Source organism: Callionymus lyra, chromosome 6, assembly GCF_982586985.1.
Source record: "Callionymus lyra chromosome 6, fCalLyr1.hap1.1, whole genome shotgun sequence".
Classification (NCBI taxonomy): Eukaryota; Metazoa; Chordata; class Actinopteri; order Syngnathiformes; family Callionymidae; genus Callionymus; species Callionymus lyra.
Window position 1 is genome coordinate 4,303,757 of NC_141823.1, and position 23,821 is coordinate 4,327,577.

The 23,821-nt window shown below is 35.6% G+C and overlaps 2 protein-coding genes across 2 annotated transcripts in view; one reads left to right on the forward strand and one right to left on the reverse strand.

The window, feature by feature from the left end:
- The window catches only part of LOC148076234 (regulator of G protein signaling 9-binding protein), a 69,576-nt gene that overhangs the window by 10,000 nt on the left and 35,755 nt on the right, over positions 1-23,821 (forward strand). The window lies entirely within an intron of this gene.
- Positions 1,511-17,229, reverse strand: nudt19 (nudix (nucleoside diphosphate linked moiety X)-type motif 19). The gene is made up of 4 exons (XM_087793918.1): positions 16,717-17,229; positions 15,259-15,527; positions 13,984-14,191; positions 1,511-1,684 (listed from the first exon to the last, which is right to left on the reverse strand). Exons 1-4 carry the CDS (start codon positions 17,186-17,188, stop codon positions 1,521-1,523), a joined length of 1,113 nt encoding a protein of 370 aa, XP_087650044.1. The 5' UTR covers positions 17,189-17,229; the 3' UTR covers positions 1,511-1,520.

A 23,821-nucleotide genomic window follows, 5' to 3' on the forward strand; every position in this document is an offset into this window, starting at 1 on the left:
TTGCCAGCTTGCCACCCTGGCTCCTGCAAGGGTTTGAACGCCATCACAACTCTTGTGCTGGGTCAAAAAGAAACAGGATCTTTGTAATAACCAAGGTAGAAAATGAGTATCTTATAAAACCTTATTAACTTTTATTTTAATGATTATTAACAGGAGCATCATTTAAGTGATGAAAAGTGTATGTTGGCACTTGCCTGCTTGAGACCCTGGCTCCTGCAAGGCTTTGATGTTAAAAATAAACTATGATATGGATTAAAAGAAGGGGAAAAAAAGGGAATTATTCAAATTATTTCTTCAAATAGGAAATGACTCAAATGTGTATTTTGTGGATTTGATCAGTTACTTGTCAGGAGCGTCGTCTAAGTTTTGGAATTTTTTTTTGAAAAAATGACGTTTTAAAGAAATATGTGATGATTTTACTTGATGTTTTTATCAAATATGAATCTTTAAAACAATGTTTTGATTTAAACTTGTATAAACTTTCTTCAAGAGCAGATGAATTAGATTCATGACCAACAGAGAAACAAGTTGATGTTAAAATCATTCATTTGAGCAACATTTTCAAGACAAATAAATAAAAATAAAATAAACTTCAACACAATAATTTATTATGAATCAGCATCAGTCACAAACATTTGACCACAGAACCCTCTCGATTCACAGTTTTCATCAACGTCTAGCGCCATCTTGTGGTCCAAATGCAAAACTACATCATGATAAGGCCTCGTCTTTAAAACACTTTCAGTGAATAGATTTTAAAAATATATCTTTAGGTCCATATATATATATATATATATATTAATATATATAAAGGAGGAACAGGAGGAGGAGGAGCGAAGAGGAGCAGGATGATGAGGAGAAGCAGGAGGATGAGGAGGAGCAGGAGGATGAGGAGGAGCAGGAGGATGAGGAAGAGCAGGAGGATGAGGAGAAGCAGGAGGACGAGGAGAAGCAGGAGGAGGAGGATGAGGATGAGCAGGAGGATGAGGAGGAGCAGGATGATGAAGAGCAGGAGGATGAGCAGAAGCAGCAGGATAAGGAGAAGCAGGAGGATGAGCAGGAGGATGAGCAGGAGGAGGAGGATGAGGAGCAGGAGGATGAGCAGGAGGATGAGGAGCAAGAGGATGAGGAGGAGCAGCAGGAGGAGGAGTAGGATGATGAGAAGGAGCAGGAGGATGATCAGGAGCAGGAGGATGAGGAGGAGCAGGAGGATGATCAGGAGCAGGAGGATGAGGAGGAGCAGGAGGATGAGGAGAAGCAGGAGGACGAGGAGGAGGATGAGGATGAGCAGGAGGATGAGGAGGAGCAGGAGCAGCAGGAGGATGAGAAGGAGGAAGAGCAGGAGGATGATCAGGATCAGAAGAATGAGGAGGATGAGAAGGAGGAGCAGGAGCAGCAGGAGGATGAAGTGTGGTCCAGTTGCTAAACAACATCATGAGAATCATCTTTCAAACATGTTAAGTTAATAGATTTAAAAATATATCTTTAAGTCTATATTCATCAAACATTCATGATCATCTTCAGACAGAACTTTCTTCTGGCTGCACGAGCGGCTGCAGGTGCTTGTGTGTCGACGGAACGTTCATCTGGATCCGTGTCGAGTACGGATCAGAACCGACGAACCGGTGCAGAGAAGAATCTTTGTCCGGGTCGGACTGAGCTGACGACGGGTGAAGTCTGTCGCCTGTTGAGGAGCAACGACTCGGATCAGACGCGGAGTTTGACCAACGACCAGCGCTGATTCAACGACAGTGTTTAGCACTAGCTTTGATGCTAACTGAATTAGCTAGCACTAGCTTTGACACTATCACAACACCAGAGTCAAGTACTGGACAATACTACACATATATAATTGTTACTACACTATCACAACACCAGAGTCAAGTACTGGACAATACTACACATATATAATTGTTACTACACTATCACAACACCAGAGTCAAGTACTGGACAATACTACACATATATACTCGTTACTACACTATCAAAACACCAGAGTCAAGTACTGGACAATACTACACATATATACTTGTTACTACACTATCAAAACACCAGAGTCAAGTACTCGACAATACTACACATATATACTTGTTACTACACTATCACAACACCAGAGTCAAGTACTGGACAATACTACACATATATACTTGTTACTACACTATCACAACACCAGAGTCAAGTACTGGACAATACTACACATATATACTTGTTACTACACTATCACAACACCAGAGTCAAGTACTGGACAATACTACACATATATACTTGTTACTACACTATCACAACACCAGAGTCAAGTACTGGACAATACTACACATATATACTCGTTACTACACTATCACAACACAAGAGTCAAGTACTGGACAATACTACACATATATACTTGTTACTACACTATCACAACACCAGAGTCAAGTACTGAACAATACTACACATATATACTTGTTACTACACTATCACAACACAAGAGTCAAGTACTGGACAATACTACACATATATATACTTGTTACTACACTATCACAACACCAGAGTCAAGTACTGGACAATACTACACATATATCCTTGTTACTACACTATCACAACACCAGAGTCAAGTACTGGATAATACTACACATATATCCTTGTTACTACAATATCACAACACCAGAGTCAAGTACTGGACAATACTACACATATATACTTGTTACTACACTATCACAACACCAGAGTCAAGTACTGGACAATACTACACATATATACTTGTTACTACACTATCACAACACCAGAGTCAAGTACTGGACAATACTACACATATATACTTGTTACTACACTATCACAACACAAGAGTCAAGTACTCGACAATAGTACACATATATACTTGTTACTACACTATCACAACACCAGAGTCAAGTACTCGACAATATTACACATATATACTTGTTACTACACTATCACAACACAAGAGTCAAGTACTCGACAATAGTACACATATATACTTGTTACTACACTATCACAACACCAGAGTCAAGTACTCGACAATACTACACATATATACTTGTTACTACACTATCACAACACCAGAGTCAAGTACTGAACAATACTACACATATATACTTGTTACTACACTATCACAACACAAGAGTCAAGTACTGGACAATACTACACATATATATACTTGTTACTACACTATCACAACACCAGAGTCAAGTACTGGACAATACTACACATATATCCTTGTTACTACACTATCACAACACCAGAGTCAAGTACTGGATAATACTACACATATATCCTTGTTACTACAATATCACAACACCAGAGTCAAGTACTGGACAATACTACACATATATACTTGTTACTACACTATCACAACACCAGAGTCAAGTACTGGACAATACTACACATATATACTTGTTACTACACTATCACAACACCAGAGTCAAGTACTGGACAATACTACACATATATACTTGTTACTACACTATCACAACACAAGAGTCAAGTACTCGACAATAGTACACATATATACTTGTTACTACACTATCACAACACCAGAGTCAAGTACTCGACAATATTACACATATATACTTGTTACTACACTATCACAACACAAGAGTCAAGTACTCGACAATAGTACACATATATACTTGTTACTACACTATCACAACACCAGAGTCAAGTACTCGACAATACTACACATATATACTTGTTACTACACTATCACAACACCAGAGTCAAGTACTCGACAATACTACACATATATACTTGTTACTACACTATCACAACACCAGAGTCAAGTACTGGACAATACTACACATATATACTTGTTACTACACTATCACAACGCAAGAGTCAAGTACTGGACAATACTACACATATATCCTTGTTACTACACTATCACAACACCAGAGTCAAGTACTGGACAATACTACACATATATACTTGTTACTACACTATCACAACACAAGAGTCAAGTACTCGACAATAGTACACATATATACTTGTTACTACACTATCACAACACCAGAGTCAAGTACTGGACAATACTACACATATATACTTGTTACTACACTATCACAACACCAGAGTCAAGTACTGGACAATACTACACATATATACTTGTTACTACACTATCACAACACCAGAGTCAAGTACTGGACAATACTACACTTATATCCTTGTTACTATACTATCACAACACCAGAGTCAAGTACTGGACAATACTACACATATATACTTGTTACTACACTATCACAACACCAGAGTCAAGTACTGGACAATACTACACATATATACTTGTTACTACACTATCACAACACAAGAGTCAAGTACTCGACAATAGTACACATATATACTTGTTACTACACTATCACAACACCAGAGTCAAGTACTGGACAATACTACACATATATACTTGTTACTACACTATCACAACACCAGAGTCAAGTACTGGACAATACTACACATATATACTTGTTACTACACTATCACAACACAAGAGTCAAGTACTGGACAATACTACACATATATACTTGTTACTACACTATCACAACACCAGAGTCAAGTACTGGACAATACTACACATATATAATTGTTACTACACTATCACAACACAAGAGTCAAGTACTCGACAATAGTACACATATATACTTGTTACTACACTATCACAACACCAGAGTCAAGTACTGGACAATACTACACATATATACTTGTTACTACACTATCACAACACCAGAGTCAAGTACTGGACAATACTACACATATATCCTTGTTACTACACTATCACAACACCAGAGTCAAGTACTGGACAATACTACACATATATACTTGATACTACACTATCACAACACCAGAGTCAAGTACTGGACTACACATATATACTTGTTACTACACTATCACAACACCAGAGTCAAGTACTGGACAATACTACACATATACTTGTTACTACACTATCACAACACCTGAGTCAAGTACTGGACAATACTACACATATATACTTGTTACTACACTATCACAACACCAGAGTCAAGTACTGGACAATACTACACATATATACTTGTTACTACACTATCACAACACCTGAGTCAAGTACTGGACAATACTACACATATATACTTGTTACTACACTATCACAACACCAGAGTCAAGTACTGGACAATACTACACATATATACTTGTTACTACACTATCACAACACAAGAGTCAAGTACTCGACAATAGTACACATATATACTTGTTACTACACTATCACAACACCAGAGTCAAGTACTGGACAATACTACACATATATACTTGTTACTACACTATCACAACACCAGAGTCAAGTACTGGACAATACTACACATATATACTTGTTACTACACTATCACAACACAAGAGTCAAGTACTCGACAATAGTACACATATATACTTGTTACTACACTATCACAACACCAGAGTCAAGTACTGGACAATACTACACATATATACTTGTTACTACACTATCACAACACCAGAGTCAAGTACTGGACAATACTACACATATATCCTTGTTACTATACTATCACAACACCAGAGTCAAGTACTGGACAATACTACACATATATACTTGTTACTACACTATCACAACACCAGAGTCAAGTACTGGACAATACTACACATATATACTTGTTACTACACTATCACAACACAAGAGGCAAGTACTCGACAATAGTACACATATATACTTGTTACTACACTATCACAACACCAGAGTCAAGTACTGGACAATACTACACATATATACTTGTTACTACACTATCACAACACCAGAGTCAAGTACTGGACAATACTACACATATATACTTGTTACTACACTATCACAACACAAGAGTCAAGTACTGGACAATACTACACATATATACTTGTTACTACACTATCACAACACAAGAGTCAAGTACTCGACAATAGTACACATATATACTTGTTACTACACTATCACAACACCAGAGTCAAGTACTGGACAATACTACACATATATACTTGTTACTACACTATCACAACACCAGAGTCAAGTACTGGACAATACTACACATATATCCTTGTTACTATACTATCACAACACCAGAGTCAAGTACTGGACAATACTACACATATATACTTGTTACTACACTATCACAACACCAGAGTCAAGTACTGGACAATACTACACATATATACTTGTTACTACACTATCACAACACAAGAGGCAAGTACTCGACAATAGTACACATATATACTTGTTACTACACTATCACAACACCAGAGTCAAGTACTGGACAATACTACACATATATACTTGTTACTACACTATCACAACACCAGAGTCAAGTACTGGACAATACTACACATATATACTTGTTACTACACTATCACAACACAAGAGTCAAGTACTGGACAATACTACACATATATACTTGTTACTACACTATCACAACACCAGAGTCAAGTACTGGACTACACATATATACTTGTTACTACACTATCACAACACCAGAGTCAAGTACTGGACAATACTACACATATACTTGTTACTACACTATCAGAACACCTGAGTCAAGTACTGGACAATACTACACATATATACTTGTTACTACACTATCACAACACCAGAGTCAAGTACTGGACAATACTACACATATATACTTGTTACTACACTATCACAACACCTGAGTCAAGTACTGGACAATACTACACATATATACTTGTTACTACACTATCACAACACCAGAGTCAAGTACTGGACAATACTACACATATATACTTGTTACTACACTATCACAACACCAGAGTCAAGTACTGGAAAATACTACACATATATACTTGTTACTACACTATCACAACACCAGAGTCAAGTACTGGACAATACTACACATATATAATTGTTACTACACTATCACAACACAAGAGTCAAGTCCTCGACAATAGTACACATATATACTTGTTACTACACTATCACAACACCAGAGTCAAGTACTGGACAATACTACACATATATACTTGTTACTACACTATCACAACACCAGAGTCAAGTACTGGACAATACTACACATATATCCTTGTTACTACACTATCACAACACCAGAGTCAAGTACTGGACAATACTACACATATATACTTGTTACTACACTATCACAACACCAGAGTCAAGTACTGGACTACACATATATACTTGTTACTACACTATCACAACACCAGAGTCAAGTACTGGACAATACTACACATATACTTGTTACTACACTATCAGAACACCTGAGTCAAGTACTGGACAATACTACACATATATACTTGTTACTACACTATCACAACACCAGAGTCAAGTACTGGACAATACTACACATATATACTTGTTACTACACTATCACAACACCTGAGTCAAGTACTGGACAATACTACACATATATACTTGTTACTACACTATCACAACACCAGAGTCAAGTACTGGACAATACTACACATATATACTTGTTACTACACTATCACAACACCAGAGTCAAGTACTGGAAAATACTACACATATATACTTGTTACTACACTATCACAACACCAGAGTCAAGTACTGGACAATACTACACATATATACTTGTTACTACACTATCACAACACCAGAGTCAAGTACTGGACAATACTACACATATATAATTGTTACTACACTATCACAACACAAGAGTCAAGTACTCGACAATAGTACACATATATACTTGTTACTACACTATCACAACACCAGAGTCAAGTACTGGACAATACTACACATATATACTTGTTACTACACTATCACAACACCAGAGTCAAGTACTGGACAATACTACACATATATCCTTGTTACTACACTATCACAACACCAGAGTCAAGTACTGGACAATACTACACATATATACTTGTTACTACACTATCACAACACCAGAGTCAAGTACTGGACAATACTACACATATATAATTGTTACTACACTATCACAACACAAGAGTCAAGTCCTCGACAATAGTACACATATATACTTGTTACTACACTATCACAACACCAGAGTCAAGTACTGGACAATACTACACATATATACTTGTTACTACACTATCACAACACCAGAGTCAAGTACTGGACAATACTACACATATATCCTTGTTACTACACTATCACAACACCAGAGTCAAGTACTGGACAATACTACACATATATACTTGTTACTACACTATCACAACACCAGAGTCAAGTACTGGACAATACTACACATATATACTTGTTACTACACTATCACAACACAAGAGTCAAGTACTCGACAATAGTACACATATATACTTGTTACTACACTATCACAACACCGGAGTCAAGTACTGGACAATACTACACATATATACTTGTTACTACACTATCACAACACAAGAGTCAAGTACTCGACAATAGTACACATATATACTTGTTACTACACTATCACAACACCGGAGTCAAGTACTCGACAATAGTACACATATATACTTGTTACTACACTATCACAACACCAGAGTCAAGTACTGGACAATACTACACATATATACTTGTTACTACACTATCACAACACCAGAGTCAAGTACTGGACAATACTACACATATATACTCGTTACTACACTATCACAACACAAGAGTCAAGTACTGGACAATACTACACATATATACTTGTTACTACACTATCACAACACCAGAGTCAAGTACTGAACAATACTACACATATATACTTGTTACTACACTATCACAACACAAGAGTCAAGTACTGGACAATACTACACATATATATACTTGTTACTACACTATCACAACACCAGAGTCAAGTACTGGACAATACTACACATATATCCTTGTTACTACACTATCACAACACCAGAGTCAAGTACTGGATAATACTACACATATATCCTTGTTACTACAATATCACAACACCAGAGTCAAGTACTGGACAATACTACACATATATACTTGTTACTACACTATCACAACACCAGAGTCAAGTACTGGACAATACTACACATATATACTTGTTACTACACTATCACAACACCAGAGTCAAGTACTGGACAATACTACACATATATACTTGTTACTACACTATCACAACACAAGAGTCAAGTACTCGACAATAGTACACATATATACTTGTTACTACACTATCACAACACCAGAGTCAAGTACTCGACAATATTACACATATATACTTGTTACTACACTATCACAACACAAGAGTCAAGTACTCGACAATAGTACACATATATACTTGTTACTACACTATCACAACACCAGAGTCAAGTACTCGACAATACTACACATATATACTTGTTACTACACTATCACAACACCAGAGTCAAGTACTGAACAATACTACACATATATACTTGTTACTACACTATCACAACACAAGAGTCAAGTACTGGACAATACTACACATATATATACTTGTTACTACACTATCACAACACCAGAGTCAAGTACTGGACAATACTACACATATATCCTTGTTACTACACTATCACAACACCAGAGTCAAGTACTGGATAATACTACACATATATCCTTGTTACTACAATATCACAACACCAGAGTCAAGTACTGGACAATACTACACATATATACTTGTTACTACACTATCACAACACCAGAGTCAAGTACTGGACAATACTACACATATATACTTGTTACTACACTATCACAACACCAGAGTCAAGTACTGGACAATACTACACATATATACTTGTTACTACACTATCACAACACAAGAGTCAAGTACTCGACAATAGTACACATATATACTTGTTACTACACTATCACAACACCAGAGTCAAGTACTCGACAATATTACACATATATACTTGTTACTACACTATCACAACACAAGAGTCAAGTACTCGACAATAGTACACATATATACTTGTTACTACACTATCACAACACCAGAGTCAAGTACTCGACAATACTACACATATATACTTGTTACTACACTATCACAACACCAGAGTCAAGTACTCGACAATACTACACATATATACTTGTTACTACACTATCACAACACCAGAGTCAAGTACTGGACAATACTACACATATATACTTGTTACTACACTATCACAACGCAAGAGTCAAGTACTGGACAATACTACACATATATCCTTGTTACTACACTATCACAACACCAGAGTCAAGTACTGGACAATACTACACATATATACTTGTTACTACACTATCACAACACAAGAGTCAAGTACTCGACAATAGTACACATATATACTTGTTACTACACTATCACAACACCAGAGTCAAGTACTGGACAATACTACACATATATACTTGTTACTACACTATCACAACACCAGAGTCAAGTACTGGACAATACTACACATATATACTTGTTACTACACTATCACAACACCAGAGTCAAGTACTGGACAATACTACACTTATATCCTTGTTACTATACTATCACAACACCAGAGTCAAGTACTGGACAATACTACACATATATACTTGTTACTACACTATCACAACACCAGAGTCAAGTACTGGACAATACTACACATATATACTTGTTACTACACTATCACAACACAAGAGTCAAGTACTCGACAATAGTACACATATATACTTGTTACTACACTATCACAACACCAGAGTCAAGTACTGGACAATACTACACATATATACTTGTTACTACACTATCACAACACCAGAGTCAAGTACTGGACAATACTACACATATATACTTGTTACTACACTATCACAACACAAGAGTCAAGTACTGGACAATACTACACATATATACTTGTTACTACACTATCACAACACCAGAGTCAAGTACTGGACAATACTACACATATATAATTGTTACTACACTATCACAACACAAGAGTCAAGTACTCGACAATAGTACACATATATACTTGTTACTACACTATCACAACACCAGAGTCAAGTACTGGACAATACTACACATATATACTTGTTACTACACTATCACAACACCAGAGTCAAGTACTGGACAATACTACACATATATCCTTGTTACTACACTATCACAACACCAGAGTCAAGTACTGGACAATACTACACATATATACTTGATACTACACTATCACAACACCAGAGTCAAGTACTGGACTACACATATATACTTGTTACTACACTATCACAACACCAGAGTCAAGTACTGGACAATACTACACATATACTTGTTACTACACTATCACAACACCTGAGTCAAGTACTGGACAATACTACACATATATACTTGTTACTACACTATCACAACACCAGAGTCAAGTACTGGACAATACTACACATATATACTTGTTACTACACTATCACAACACCTGAGTCAAGTACTGGACAATACTACACATATATACTTGTTACTACACTATCACAACACCAGAGTCAAGTACTGGACAATACTACACATATATACTTGTTACTACACTATCACAACACAAGAGTCAAGTACTCGACAATAGTACACATATATACTTGTTACTACACTATCACAACACCAGAGTCAAGTACTGGACAATACTACACATATATACTTGTTACTACACTATCACAACACCAGAGTCAAGTACTGGACAATACTACACATATATACTTGTTACTACACTATCACAACACAAGAGTCAAGTACTCGACAATAGTACACATATATACTTGTTACTACACTATCACAACACCAGAGTCAAGTACTGGACAATACTACACATATATACTTGTTACTACACTATCACAACACCAGAGTCAAGTACTGGACAATACTACACATATATCCTTGTTACTATACTATCACAACACCAGAGTCAAGTACTGGACAATACTACACATATATACTTGTTACTACACTATCACAACACCAGAGTCAAGTACTGGACAATACTACACATATATACTTGTTACTACACTATCACAACACAAGAGGCAAGTACTCGACAATAGTACACATATATACTTGTTACTACACTATCACAACACCAGAGTCAAGTACTGGACAATACTACACATATATACTTGTTACTACACTATCACAACACCAGAGTCAAGTACTGGACAATACTACACATATATACTTGTTACTACACTATCACAACACAAGAGTCAAGTACTGGACAATACTACACATATATACTTGTTACTACACTATCACAACACCAGAGTCAAGTACTGGACTACACATATATACTTGTTACTACACTATCACAACACCAGAGTCAAGTACTGGACAATACTACACATATACTTGTTACTACACTATCAGAACACCTGAGTCAAGTACTGGACAATACTACACATATATACTTGTTACTACACTATCACAACACCAGAGTCAAGTACTGGACAATACTACACATATATACTTGTTACTACACTATCACAACACCTGAGTCAAGTACTGGACAATACTACACATATATACTTGTTACTACACTATCACAACACCAGAGTCAAGTACTGGACAATACTACACATATATACTTGTTACTACACTATCACAACACCAGAGTCAAGTAGTGGAAAATACTACACATATATACTTGTTACTACACTATCACAACACCAGAGTCAAGTACTGGACAATACTACACATATATAATTGTTACTACACTATCACAACACAAGAGTCAAGTCCTCGACAATAGTACACATATATACTTGTTACTACACTATCACAACACCAGAGTCAAGTACTGGACAATACTACACATATATACTTGTTACTACACTATCACAACACCAGAGTCAAGTACTGGACAATACTACACATATATCCTTGTTACTACACTATCACAACACCAGAGTCAAGTACTGGACAATACTACACATATATACTTGTTACTACACTATCACAACACCAGAGTCAAGTACTGGACTACACATATATACTTGTTACTACACTATCACAACACCAGAGTCAAGTACTGGACAATACTACACATATACTTGTTACTACACTATCAGAACACCTGAGTCAAGTACTGGACAATACTACACATATATACTTGTTACTACACTATCACAACACCAGAGTCAAGTACTGGACAATACTACACATATATACTTGTTACTACACTATCACAACACCTGAGTCAAGTACTGGACAATACTACACATATATACTTGTTACTACACTATCACAACACCAGAGTCAAGTACTGGACAATACTACACATATATACTTGTTACTACACTATCACAACACCAGAGTCAAGTACTGGAAAATACTACACATATATACTTGTTACTACACTATCACAACACCAGAGTCAAGTACTGGACAATACTACACATATATACTTGTTACTACACTATCACAACACCAGAGTCAAGTACTGGACAATACTACACATATATAATTGTTACTACACTATCACAACACAAGAGTCAAGTACTCGACAATAGTACACATATATACTTGTTACTACACTATCACAACACCAGAGTCAAGTACTGGACAATACTACACATATATACTTGTTACTACACTATCACAACACCAGAGTCAAGTACTGGACAATACTACACATATATCCTTGTTACTACACTATCACAACACCAGAGTCAAGTACTGGACAATACTACACATATATACTTGTTACTACACTATCACAACACCAGAGTCAAGTACTGGACTACACATATATACTTGTTACTACACTATCACAACACCAGAGTCAAGTACTGGACAATACTACACATATACTTGTTACTACACTATCAGAACACCTGAGTCAAGTACTGGACAATACTACACATATATACTTGTTACTACACTATCACAACACCAGAGTCAAGTACTGGACAATACTACACATATATACTTGTTACTACACTATCACAACACCAGAGTCAAGTACTGGAAAATACTACACATATATACTTGTTACTACACTATCACAACACCAGAGTCAAGTACTGGACAATACTACACATATATACTTGTTACTACACTATCACAACACCAGAGTCAAGTACTCTACAATACTACACATATATACTTGTTACTATAGTCTCACCAGGCAGCGCTGAAATCAGTTCCTCTCCTTCTCTGCTGAGTACAGGAAGCCACTGGTCACATCCCTCCACGGCTCTGTCCCTGGAGAACTGGTGAAGGTCCGACAGTCTAGTGAGTCGACACATCCTGCTGAGCTCGTAGATCTGAGGAGGAGCGATCCAGAGCTGCTGCTCCCTGTAGCTCCTCAGGAGCTCTGGAGGCGTCGACCACTGGAACCACAGAGTGTTTCTGTACTCGCTCGACTGTTGACGCTCACTTCTTTACACGGGTTTGACTTTCTCATCCACAGAGAACATGAAATGACACTTAAATGTAACATGTTCACACACACATGAATACACACTAATACACACGCACACACAAATACACACGCATCAACACATGCACACAATAACACACATACAAACCTGCAGAAAAAGAAACAAAACAAACATGCACACTCAGAAACAAACACACACACACTGGAACAAACATGTGAGCACACAGACACAAACAACTACACACACAAACAGACAAACACACACACAAGACATGAACAAGCAAACACACTCACAAATAGTAAAGGTACATGCACGCACTTTGTGTTTCGCTGGACACAGGAAGTGACACACAATCACACACAAATACGCACATTTAGACACACACTAAAAGGTAAATTCACACATACACTTACACATCACAAATCTCTTCACAAATGTACACAAATGCGGACCTGCATCTTAAGGACTTACACACTTGGAGACACACAGGAAAAACATGTGAACACACACACACACAGATACAAACAATTACACACACGAATCACGCACACAAAAAAGTAAAGGTAAATGCACACACTTACTAACTTACACCTTAATAACACAAATAACCTTTACTTACTTACTTACACATGCACACAATCAAACACAAAAACGCACACAAACTAAAAGTTAAATGCAAACATTCACAAATCACACAATCACACACACAAACAATGAACATACAAAGAAATGAGAACGAGCAAACTCAGTCACACACACACCCAAATACTAAATGTACATGCACACACTTATACATGCACACAAGCACACATAAATCCCAACATTCAAACACAAACACACATGTTAACACTCAAACACACACAGACACTCACTAGGGAACACACACACAAACATACACACACACTGAAACTCGTTCATAGACACACACAAACTCACAAAGACACACAGACATAAACTCAAACGAAGACACACACATACACAGAGAGACACACAAAGAAAGAAAAACACAATTCTACCTGGAAGCGAACGATCTCCCTCTGGTCCTGCGTTGTGAGTGGCGCCCCCTGCAGGCAGCACATGAAGAAGGCGGTGTCGAACCTGGAGGCTCCGTAACGACCCGCCGGGGTCAACCAGTTCCCCCACTCGTGCAGGGCCCAGATGTTGGGGACCAGCTGCAGCTCCCGGCACATCCGGACCAGGTTGAGCGGGTCCTGGAGCACCAGAGACCTCCACCGGCTCAGTTCAGCGCCCCCTACATGCTGGGTGTTGTCCTGCAGGGGCCCACCTGTGGAGGGAGAGTCTGTCTGTAATGTTTTATCAATAAAGTTGCTTCAATCAAAAACATGTTTTCAATTAAAAATGTTGCTTTGATAAAAAATACATTAATACATAAAATTGTATCAATAAAAACCTTTTCAATTACATTTTTATTTATACTTAATTATTCAATTCAATCTTTTTTTTAATTTATGCTAAAAAAAATGTATTTAAAAAAAAAAGAAAAAGTAACTTTATATTGGGTTGAATTTTTATTTAAAACATATTTTTGATTGAAGCAACTTTTAATTAAAAAAACGTAATAAAATGTATTTTATTTAAGTAACTTTATTTTTTGAAAATAATACAACATAAAAATATATATTTATTTGAAAACTTTTCTTTTGATTAAAGCTTTTTTTTTGGACGCAAATGATTGAAGTACATTATTTATTGAGGTTTTTTTGTTCTAAACCTTTTTTTTTAAATTGAAAACCATTTTTTATGACTGAACACATTTATTTTTGATGATAGAAACTTTTATTATTGAAAATATACGTTTTCCTTTTTAATTGAAGCGACTTTATATATATATATAACAATAATAATAATAGTAATAAAAGAGATAAAGGCACACAAAACATTAAAATATTTTTAAAAATATTATGGTAATTTTCTGAAGATTTAATCTATTAATTTTTTAAGGTCTAGTCTATTTATTTAAAATAAAGATTAGAAGATCAATGACTCGTGATTCGGGTGTTACTCCCGAATTTATATATATATCATATGTATACTGATTGACAATATCTTATCATTGAAGCAATTAAAATAATAAAAAAGAATATTTATATTAATATTATTTAAGTAACTTTCTTAGTATCGGTTTTTTTTTTCATTTAACTTACAACTTTTCTTTTGAATTAAGCAACTTTTAATGGAAGCCATTTTAAATATATATATTTATAATTGATTGAAGCACCTGATTTATTGATGTTTTTTGTTGGAAAATATTTTTTCGATTGGAGATACTTTTTTAAATGTATTTAAAAATGTTATTTTCTTTTGATTGAAGCAACTGAAGATGATTTATTAAAGTAACTATAACTATTTTTATTGAAGCCACTATTTTCCGGAAAACACGTGTTTTGACTGAAGCACTTTTGTTTTCAAGTAAAGAAACTTTTCCAAAGGTCACTGTAAGGATCAAGTCTGACCTTTGAACCCCGCGCCTGCACTGAGTCTGCGCAGAAGACTCTGCTGCTCGTGTTTGTTGACAAACAGAAAAATTCCGGATTCCTCGAACGTCTCTCTGAGCGCGCAGATCCTGAACGCAACATCTCCGCTGACCCTTGACCCCAGTGACCTCCTGTCCGTGGAGAAGATGCGCGGTCTGGAGGTCTGACGCACGCGCCTCAGCCCGAAGTCCTCCAGGTGCGCGAAGGTTCCGAACACCTGCAGCCAGTCGCTGCTGAAGTCAGAGGGGTCCAGCAGCCCCCCGGGGAACACGTACGCGTTGGGCATGAAGCCGCTCCTGCTGCTCCTCTTCAGCATCAACACGTCATAGTCGCACAGAGTCTTCTCCGGGGTCACCTCCGGGGTCACCGCCGGGGTCACCGCCGGGACACGGTGACCCGCGGCCAGGATGAGGGTCGCCGCCTCCTTCCAGTGCTTCAGAGCCACGTTCATGGTCCCTCGACAGCTGTCACTCAATGTTGTTCTTTGTTGTGTTTGGCTGGACACAGGAAGTGACGCGGAAGGTTCACCTGGATCGAGCGGTGTCGCCATCTAGAGGAGGGAAGAGTGAACTACAGGAGGTTTTTTACAGCTTTCTTAATGACCTTTGATAAATAAATAAATAAATAGACAATATTCTGAATGTCCAGAAATAACTTAGTCGACTATCTAGTCTGCGCATGTGCAGGAAACCAGGGGGAAAAAGCAATCGAATCACGAGTCATCGATCTTTTAATCTTTATTTTAAAGAAATAGACTTGACCTGATAAATAATGAAATAAATTAAATCATAATATTTTTAATATTCTAATGTTTTGTGTTCCTTTATCTTGTTTTTATTATTATTATTATTATTATTATTGTTATTATTATTATTATTGTTATTATTATTATTATCACATTAACCACACATGCTGACTTGAACCAGGAGCTTTTATTAACTAATATATTTAAATAAAAATACAGATGCCAGGTCAGGGGTTGTATACGTTTATATTAAATACGTATATTTAAGTGTAATTTGACTTCGAATATTGTGCTTTTAGAAAATCATTAGTTTGAGATTCGCAGCACTTTCTTTCAAGAATTTAAAAATAAAATAATATAAAGTAATTTTGTAACAACTGAATACAATTAAAGGTCAACGAATTATATTTAATGACTCGTTAATGTCTCAAAGTCACCACAAGGAGTCGCTGTCTCACGAAATAATTATTTATGGTTCTTTTAATAATAGCGATGAGTTAATATACTTGTTAACTACATCACTGCACGTTATTATGTTTTAAGTCATCGTTAGTTATTACATCGACACTGTGCAGTTTTTATTTACAAAGAAAATGGACCAACATTGACCTTTATATATAAATAGATTGATCGATTTTGTGTTGTGGCCGCACATGCGCAGAACAAACCCTGTCGTCCGTCCACATCAACAAGGCCTCTCAGAGAACCAGGTTATGTTTACAAACAATATATTCATTTCTTTCAACAAAATGATCAGAAAAAATGACTAATCTTTGACAAAATCTCAGTCAATGATATATACATTTTAAATAAAAACATCTTCTCTTATAGTTCATCAAAAACTTCGGAATGACCTCCTTCTGTTTAAGAGTAATGAATGTAACTAATGATTAAACAAAAATCAAACAGAGGTAGAATATTTTTCACGTGTAATTTTACCTCAAAATAATGTTCCTTATCATGGCTAATAATAAAAAATATATAAATAATGACTGAAGTAACCTATTGTTTAACGCTTCTTTTTCTCAATCGTGATTGTTTTGCTGGGCGGCAAAGCATCTCTGGAGGTAGAAAAGTTTTAGAAAAGGCGGACAATATAAGTAAGTATGTTAGTAATTAATTGTAAAGATATTTCTAGGCCAGGGTCACAAAGCACTTAAACAATCAAAAACAATACACAGTTAAAATATATACTTTAAAAGAATTTCTCTCTGGTCCAGAAGTTCAGGAACCATCAGTAGATTCTGATCCACAGACCTCAGAGCCCGAGCTGGGGTGTAAGTCTGGATCAGATCAGTGATGGAAGGTCTGACCATGAATAGATCTGAAAGTAAGAACCAGAATTTTAAAATGATCCTGAAAGAAACTGGCAGCCAGTGAAGAGTTTGAAGGAGAAATGTGAGTTCTTCTACTAGAGCGGCTCAGAATTCTGGCTGCAGAGTTTTGTATGTATTTGTATTGTATTGTATTTGTATTGTATTGTATTTATATTGCAAGACAGATGTTTTTTTTCTAGTTTGGTTCAAATGTAGGTGCATGAGTTGGTTGTCGGTTGAATTCCCGTCTCTGCCTCCAGACATCACAACATCTGCTTGTGTTGTGTCGGCTGCAGCTCAAGGTTCTGGTTCTTCTGTCGTTATCTGTGGAACTGAGTGAAGATTGAAGTGAATGTGTGAGTTTTACTGAAGTATGTGTAACTTCTATGTCATAGTTTATGATACTTTAACTTATATCTACTCACCAGGAAACTCATCATTTGTTCCACTGATGGTCAGGATTTTTATTCAACATATATTTAGTTTTTACTGAAACTGATTTAATTATTTCATTTATTTTCGTTTAAATATTTGCTTATAGTTTCTCTTGATTCTCTTTTCCAACTGATATAAATCAGAATTCATTTATTTGATTAAAAAAAACGTTTGGTTACTGTGGCCCAGAAGTATCAACTCTGTAACAACTTTACATTTTCTGAAAGAACTTTACATTTTTCTGAATAAACTTTACATTTTCTGAAATAACTTTACATTTTTCTGAAATAACTTTACATTTTTCTGAATAAACTTTACATTTTCTGAAACAACTTTACATATTTCTGAATAAACTTTACATTTTTCTGAATAAACTTTACATTTTTCTGAAACAACTTTACATTTTCTGAAACAACTTTACATTTTTCTGAAACAACTTTACATTTTCTGTAACAACTTTACATTTTTCTGAAACAACTTTACATTTTTCTGAAACAACTTTACATTTTCTGAAACAACTTTACATATTTCTGAATAAACTTTACATTTTTCTGAATAAACTTTACATTTTTCTGAAACAACTTTACATTTTCTGAAACAACTTTACATTTTTCTGAAACAACTTTACATTTTCTGTAACAACTTTACATTTTTCTGAATAAACTTTACATTTTTCTGAAACAACTTTACATTTTTCTGAATAAACTTTACATTTTTCTGAAACAACTTTACATTTTTCTGAATAAACTTTACATTTTTCTGAAACAACTTTACATTTTCTGTAACAACTTTACATTTTTCTGAATAAACTTTACATTTTTCTGAGACAACTTTACAATTTCTGTAACAACTTTACATTTTCTGAAACAACTTTACATTTTTCTGAAACAACTTTACATTTTTCTGAAACAACTTTACATTTTCTGAAACAACTTTACATATTTCTGAATAAACTTAACATTTTTCTGAATAAACTTTACATTTTTCTGAAACAACTTTACATTTTCTGAAACAACTTTACATTTTTCTGAAACAACTTTACATTTTCTGAAACAACTTTACATATTTCTGAATAAACTTTACATTTTTCTGAAACAACTTTACATTTTCTGAAACAACTTTACATATTTCTGAATAAACTTTACATTTTTCTGAATAAACTTTACATTTTTCTGAATAAACTTTACGTTTTCTGTAACAACTTTACATATTTCTGAATAAACTTTACATTTTTCTGAAACAACTTTACATTTTCTGAAACAACTTTACATATTTCTGAATAAACTTTACATTTTTCTGAATAAACTTTACATTTTTCTGAAACAACTTTACGTTTTCTGTAACAACTTTACATTTTTCTGAATAAACTTTACATTTTTCTGTAACAACTTTACATTTTTCTGAATAAACTTTACATTTTCTGTAACAACTTTACATTTTTCTGAAACAACTTTACATTTTCTGTAACAACTTTACATTTTTCTGAAACAACTTTACATTTTCTGTAACAACTTTACATTTTTCTGAATAAACTTTACATTTTCTGTAACAACTTTACAATTTCCTGAAACAAATTTACAATTTTCTGAAACAAATTTACAATTTTCTGAATCAAATTTACATTTTCCTGAACTCTTTGTATGTGTTGTAGAAACGTGTGTGTCTGTGGCTTCAGTGAGTTGCAGTCGTTAAAACCGTGAGAAGTCGTTTCAAGCTCAACAAAAGCCGCTGACTCAGGTGTGAGAACACAAAGGATTGTGGGTAACTTCACAACGACTTCACTTCCTTTGACACCTGAGTGACAAACACATCAAGAGGTTTTCTTCGTCCTTCATGACCAGCAACAGTTTCTACACAAGTTTAACTCACACAAGTTATTATTGTAGAGTTCAACGCACACTTACACAACCTCAAAATAATCAACACAACTAATCATTAAGAGAAGAAGAAGAACTGACTCAGCGTATAACAACATGCTCGTTAAAGTCATGCATCACTAACCACACACACAAACACACACACACACTTACAAACACACACACTCACACACACACACACACACACATATACACACACACATATACAGACGCACACTTACAAACACACACACTTACACACACATATACAGACACAAACACGCACACACACACACCCATACTTATACACACACACACTTATACACACAGGCACACGCACAAACACACAAACATACACACACTCGCACAAACACACACACTCACACCCTCAGTTATACACACACACACTTATACACAAAGGCACATACACTTATATAACACCTATATACACACATGCATGCACTCACACACACACTCATGCAAACACACACACTCACACACTCATTCACACAAACGCGCACGCATGTGCACACACACATACACAGATACACAAACACACACAAATACATACACAGACACAAACACACATCTATACACACACATTCATATACATACACACACACAAACACACACACAGACTCACCCAAACACAGAAAGACACACATGTACACACACACCAAGACAAACAGACACACATAAACACACAAAGAAACGCAAAGACAGAGACACATATACAGACACACAAAGATGGACAGAGACACACACACAAACACACACAAACACACATACAGACACACGCACAAACAGAAACACACAGAAACAAACAGAAACACACTGACACACATACAGAAACACACAGACACACAAACACACAGACAAACACAAACACACACATCTATCTTTATCAGTTGAGTCGTTACAATATCTTCAAACTCTTGAGGATGAATCACTCCCTCCCTCCCTCCCTCACTCCCCCATGTCGTCCTCACACCTCCTATCAGACGCAGACGTCCCCCCTCACCCTCACCCTCACCCTCACCCTCACCTCCTCCTCACCCCCCCTCACCTCCCAAGAACAACTACACAACTCACTTCTCTCCAGACGCTCAGGAGGCTCAGGACACTGCAGGACTCGCTGGAGGTCAGAGGTCAGTAGCATCTGTTCTGGTGGTTGTGTTGTGTTGTGTTGTGTTGTGTTGTGTTGTGTTGTGTTGCTCTGACACCTGTGTGGGTCGGTTACAAGTTCTTACCTTCGGTGGAGCAGAAACTTGTGATTCTCGCCTCGTATCTTTCATACAATCTTTCAAGTGTGTGTTTATTAACATCCAACATGTGTCGTCATCCATCCTCTCGTCCTTCTTCTCTTTCTTTTCTTTCCCATCAACATGTCTTATTATCATCCATCCTCTCGTCCTTCTTCTCTTTCTTTTCTTTCCATCAACATGTCTTATTATCATCCATCCTCTCGTCCTTCTTCTCTTTCCTCTCTTTTCCATCCACAAGTCTTCACTTTCTTCTCCTCCTTCACGTGCACCACATCCTTCCATCCTATGATAAATGAGTTCCATGGTTATAACGGCTAGGTTACCTACAGCAGGGGTTGACACTGTTTTCACGGAATGACCTTCAGATGAAAACAGTAAAAAAAAAAAAAAAACTGATGTTAAAAGCGTGAAAATGATGTTTTAAAATAAAAGCTGAATCAGCCTTTTTCTCTCTGATGAACAGATCAGACTCGGGCTGGTGTAGCAAACGTTACTTTATTTATATATTAACTTATTAATTAATGTATGTATTTACTTAAGTATGTATTTATTTATGTATATATTTATGTATTTATTAAGGTGTTTATTTATGTATTCACTTATTAATTAATGTATGTATTTATTTAAGTATGTAATTATGTATTTATTCATGTATATATTTATATATCTATTTATGTATATATTTATGTATTTATTTATTTATTAAGGTGTTTATTTATGTATATATATTTATGTATCTATTTGTTTATTAAGGTGTTTATTTGTGTATATATATTTATGTATCTATTTATTTATTAAGGTGTTTGTTTATGTATAAACTTATTAATTAATTTATATATTCATTTATGTGTTTATTTATGTATTTATTTAAGTGTTTATTTATTTATTATTTATATATTAATGTGGCTCTCATGAGGTCCAATATTACTAACTATTGTTTTTTGCAAATAGTCTCAATGTCATTGTAGGGATTTTTATTTAGGTTAACTTTTGCCCTCAGTGTTTGAGGATTTATTGCCCAAAAAAGAAGTGAATTTAAAAAATAATATTTGCAACAAAAAAAAAGGGCTTTTATATCAAGTTTTAAAACAGTTATATAAAATAATATGTATTTTCTGGCACATTTAGCTTGATTTTGTTACTTAATTTTATACTTTTTTAAAATGTTATTCTTTCTTGGTGGCTCCACGAAACAGATAGTTTACTCTATAAAATGTGGCCCCTGAGGAAATTCAGAATTTAAATGTTTTTTCCCTCCGGTAACTTTTGCCTCCTGGACTGGTACCGGGCTCCGGCCTCGGGGTCGTCGACCGCTGACCTAGATAATCCAATTGAACGCAGGATTAGGTCTGTATGTAGCCATTAGCTCGATTGTGATCAGGCTGTCAAGTATACGAAACGATGAACAACATAAAAACTTAACGACGATAAAATTGCCACCGACGGTCCCAGAGATAACATGACCAT

What these genes read in the sequence shown, in the direction of transcription:
- nudt19 (XM_087793918.1), bottom strand. Translation starts at nt 17,188, where the DNA reads ATGAACGTGGCTCTGAAGCACTGGAAGGAGGCGGCGACCCTCATCCTG. An exon ending in TGCAGGCGCGGGGTTCAAAG is followed by an intron (nt 15,528 to 16,716) that starts GTCAGACTTGAT and finishes CTCCCTCCACAG; the next exon opens with GTGGGCCCCTGCAGGACAAC. An exon ending in GGGAGATCGTTCGCTTCCAG is followed by an intron (nt 14,192 to 15,258) that starts GTAGAATTGTGT and finishes CTGTGGTTCCAG; the next exon opens with TGGTCGACGCCTCCAGAGCT.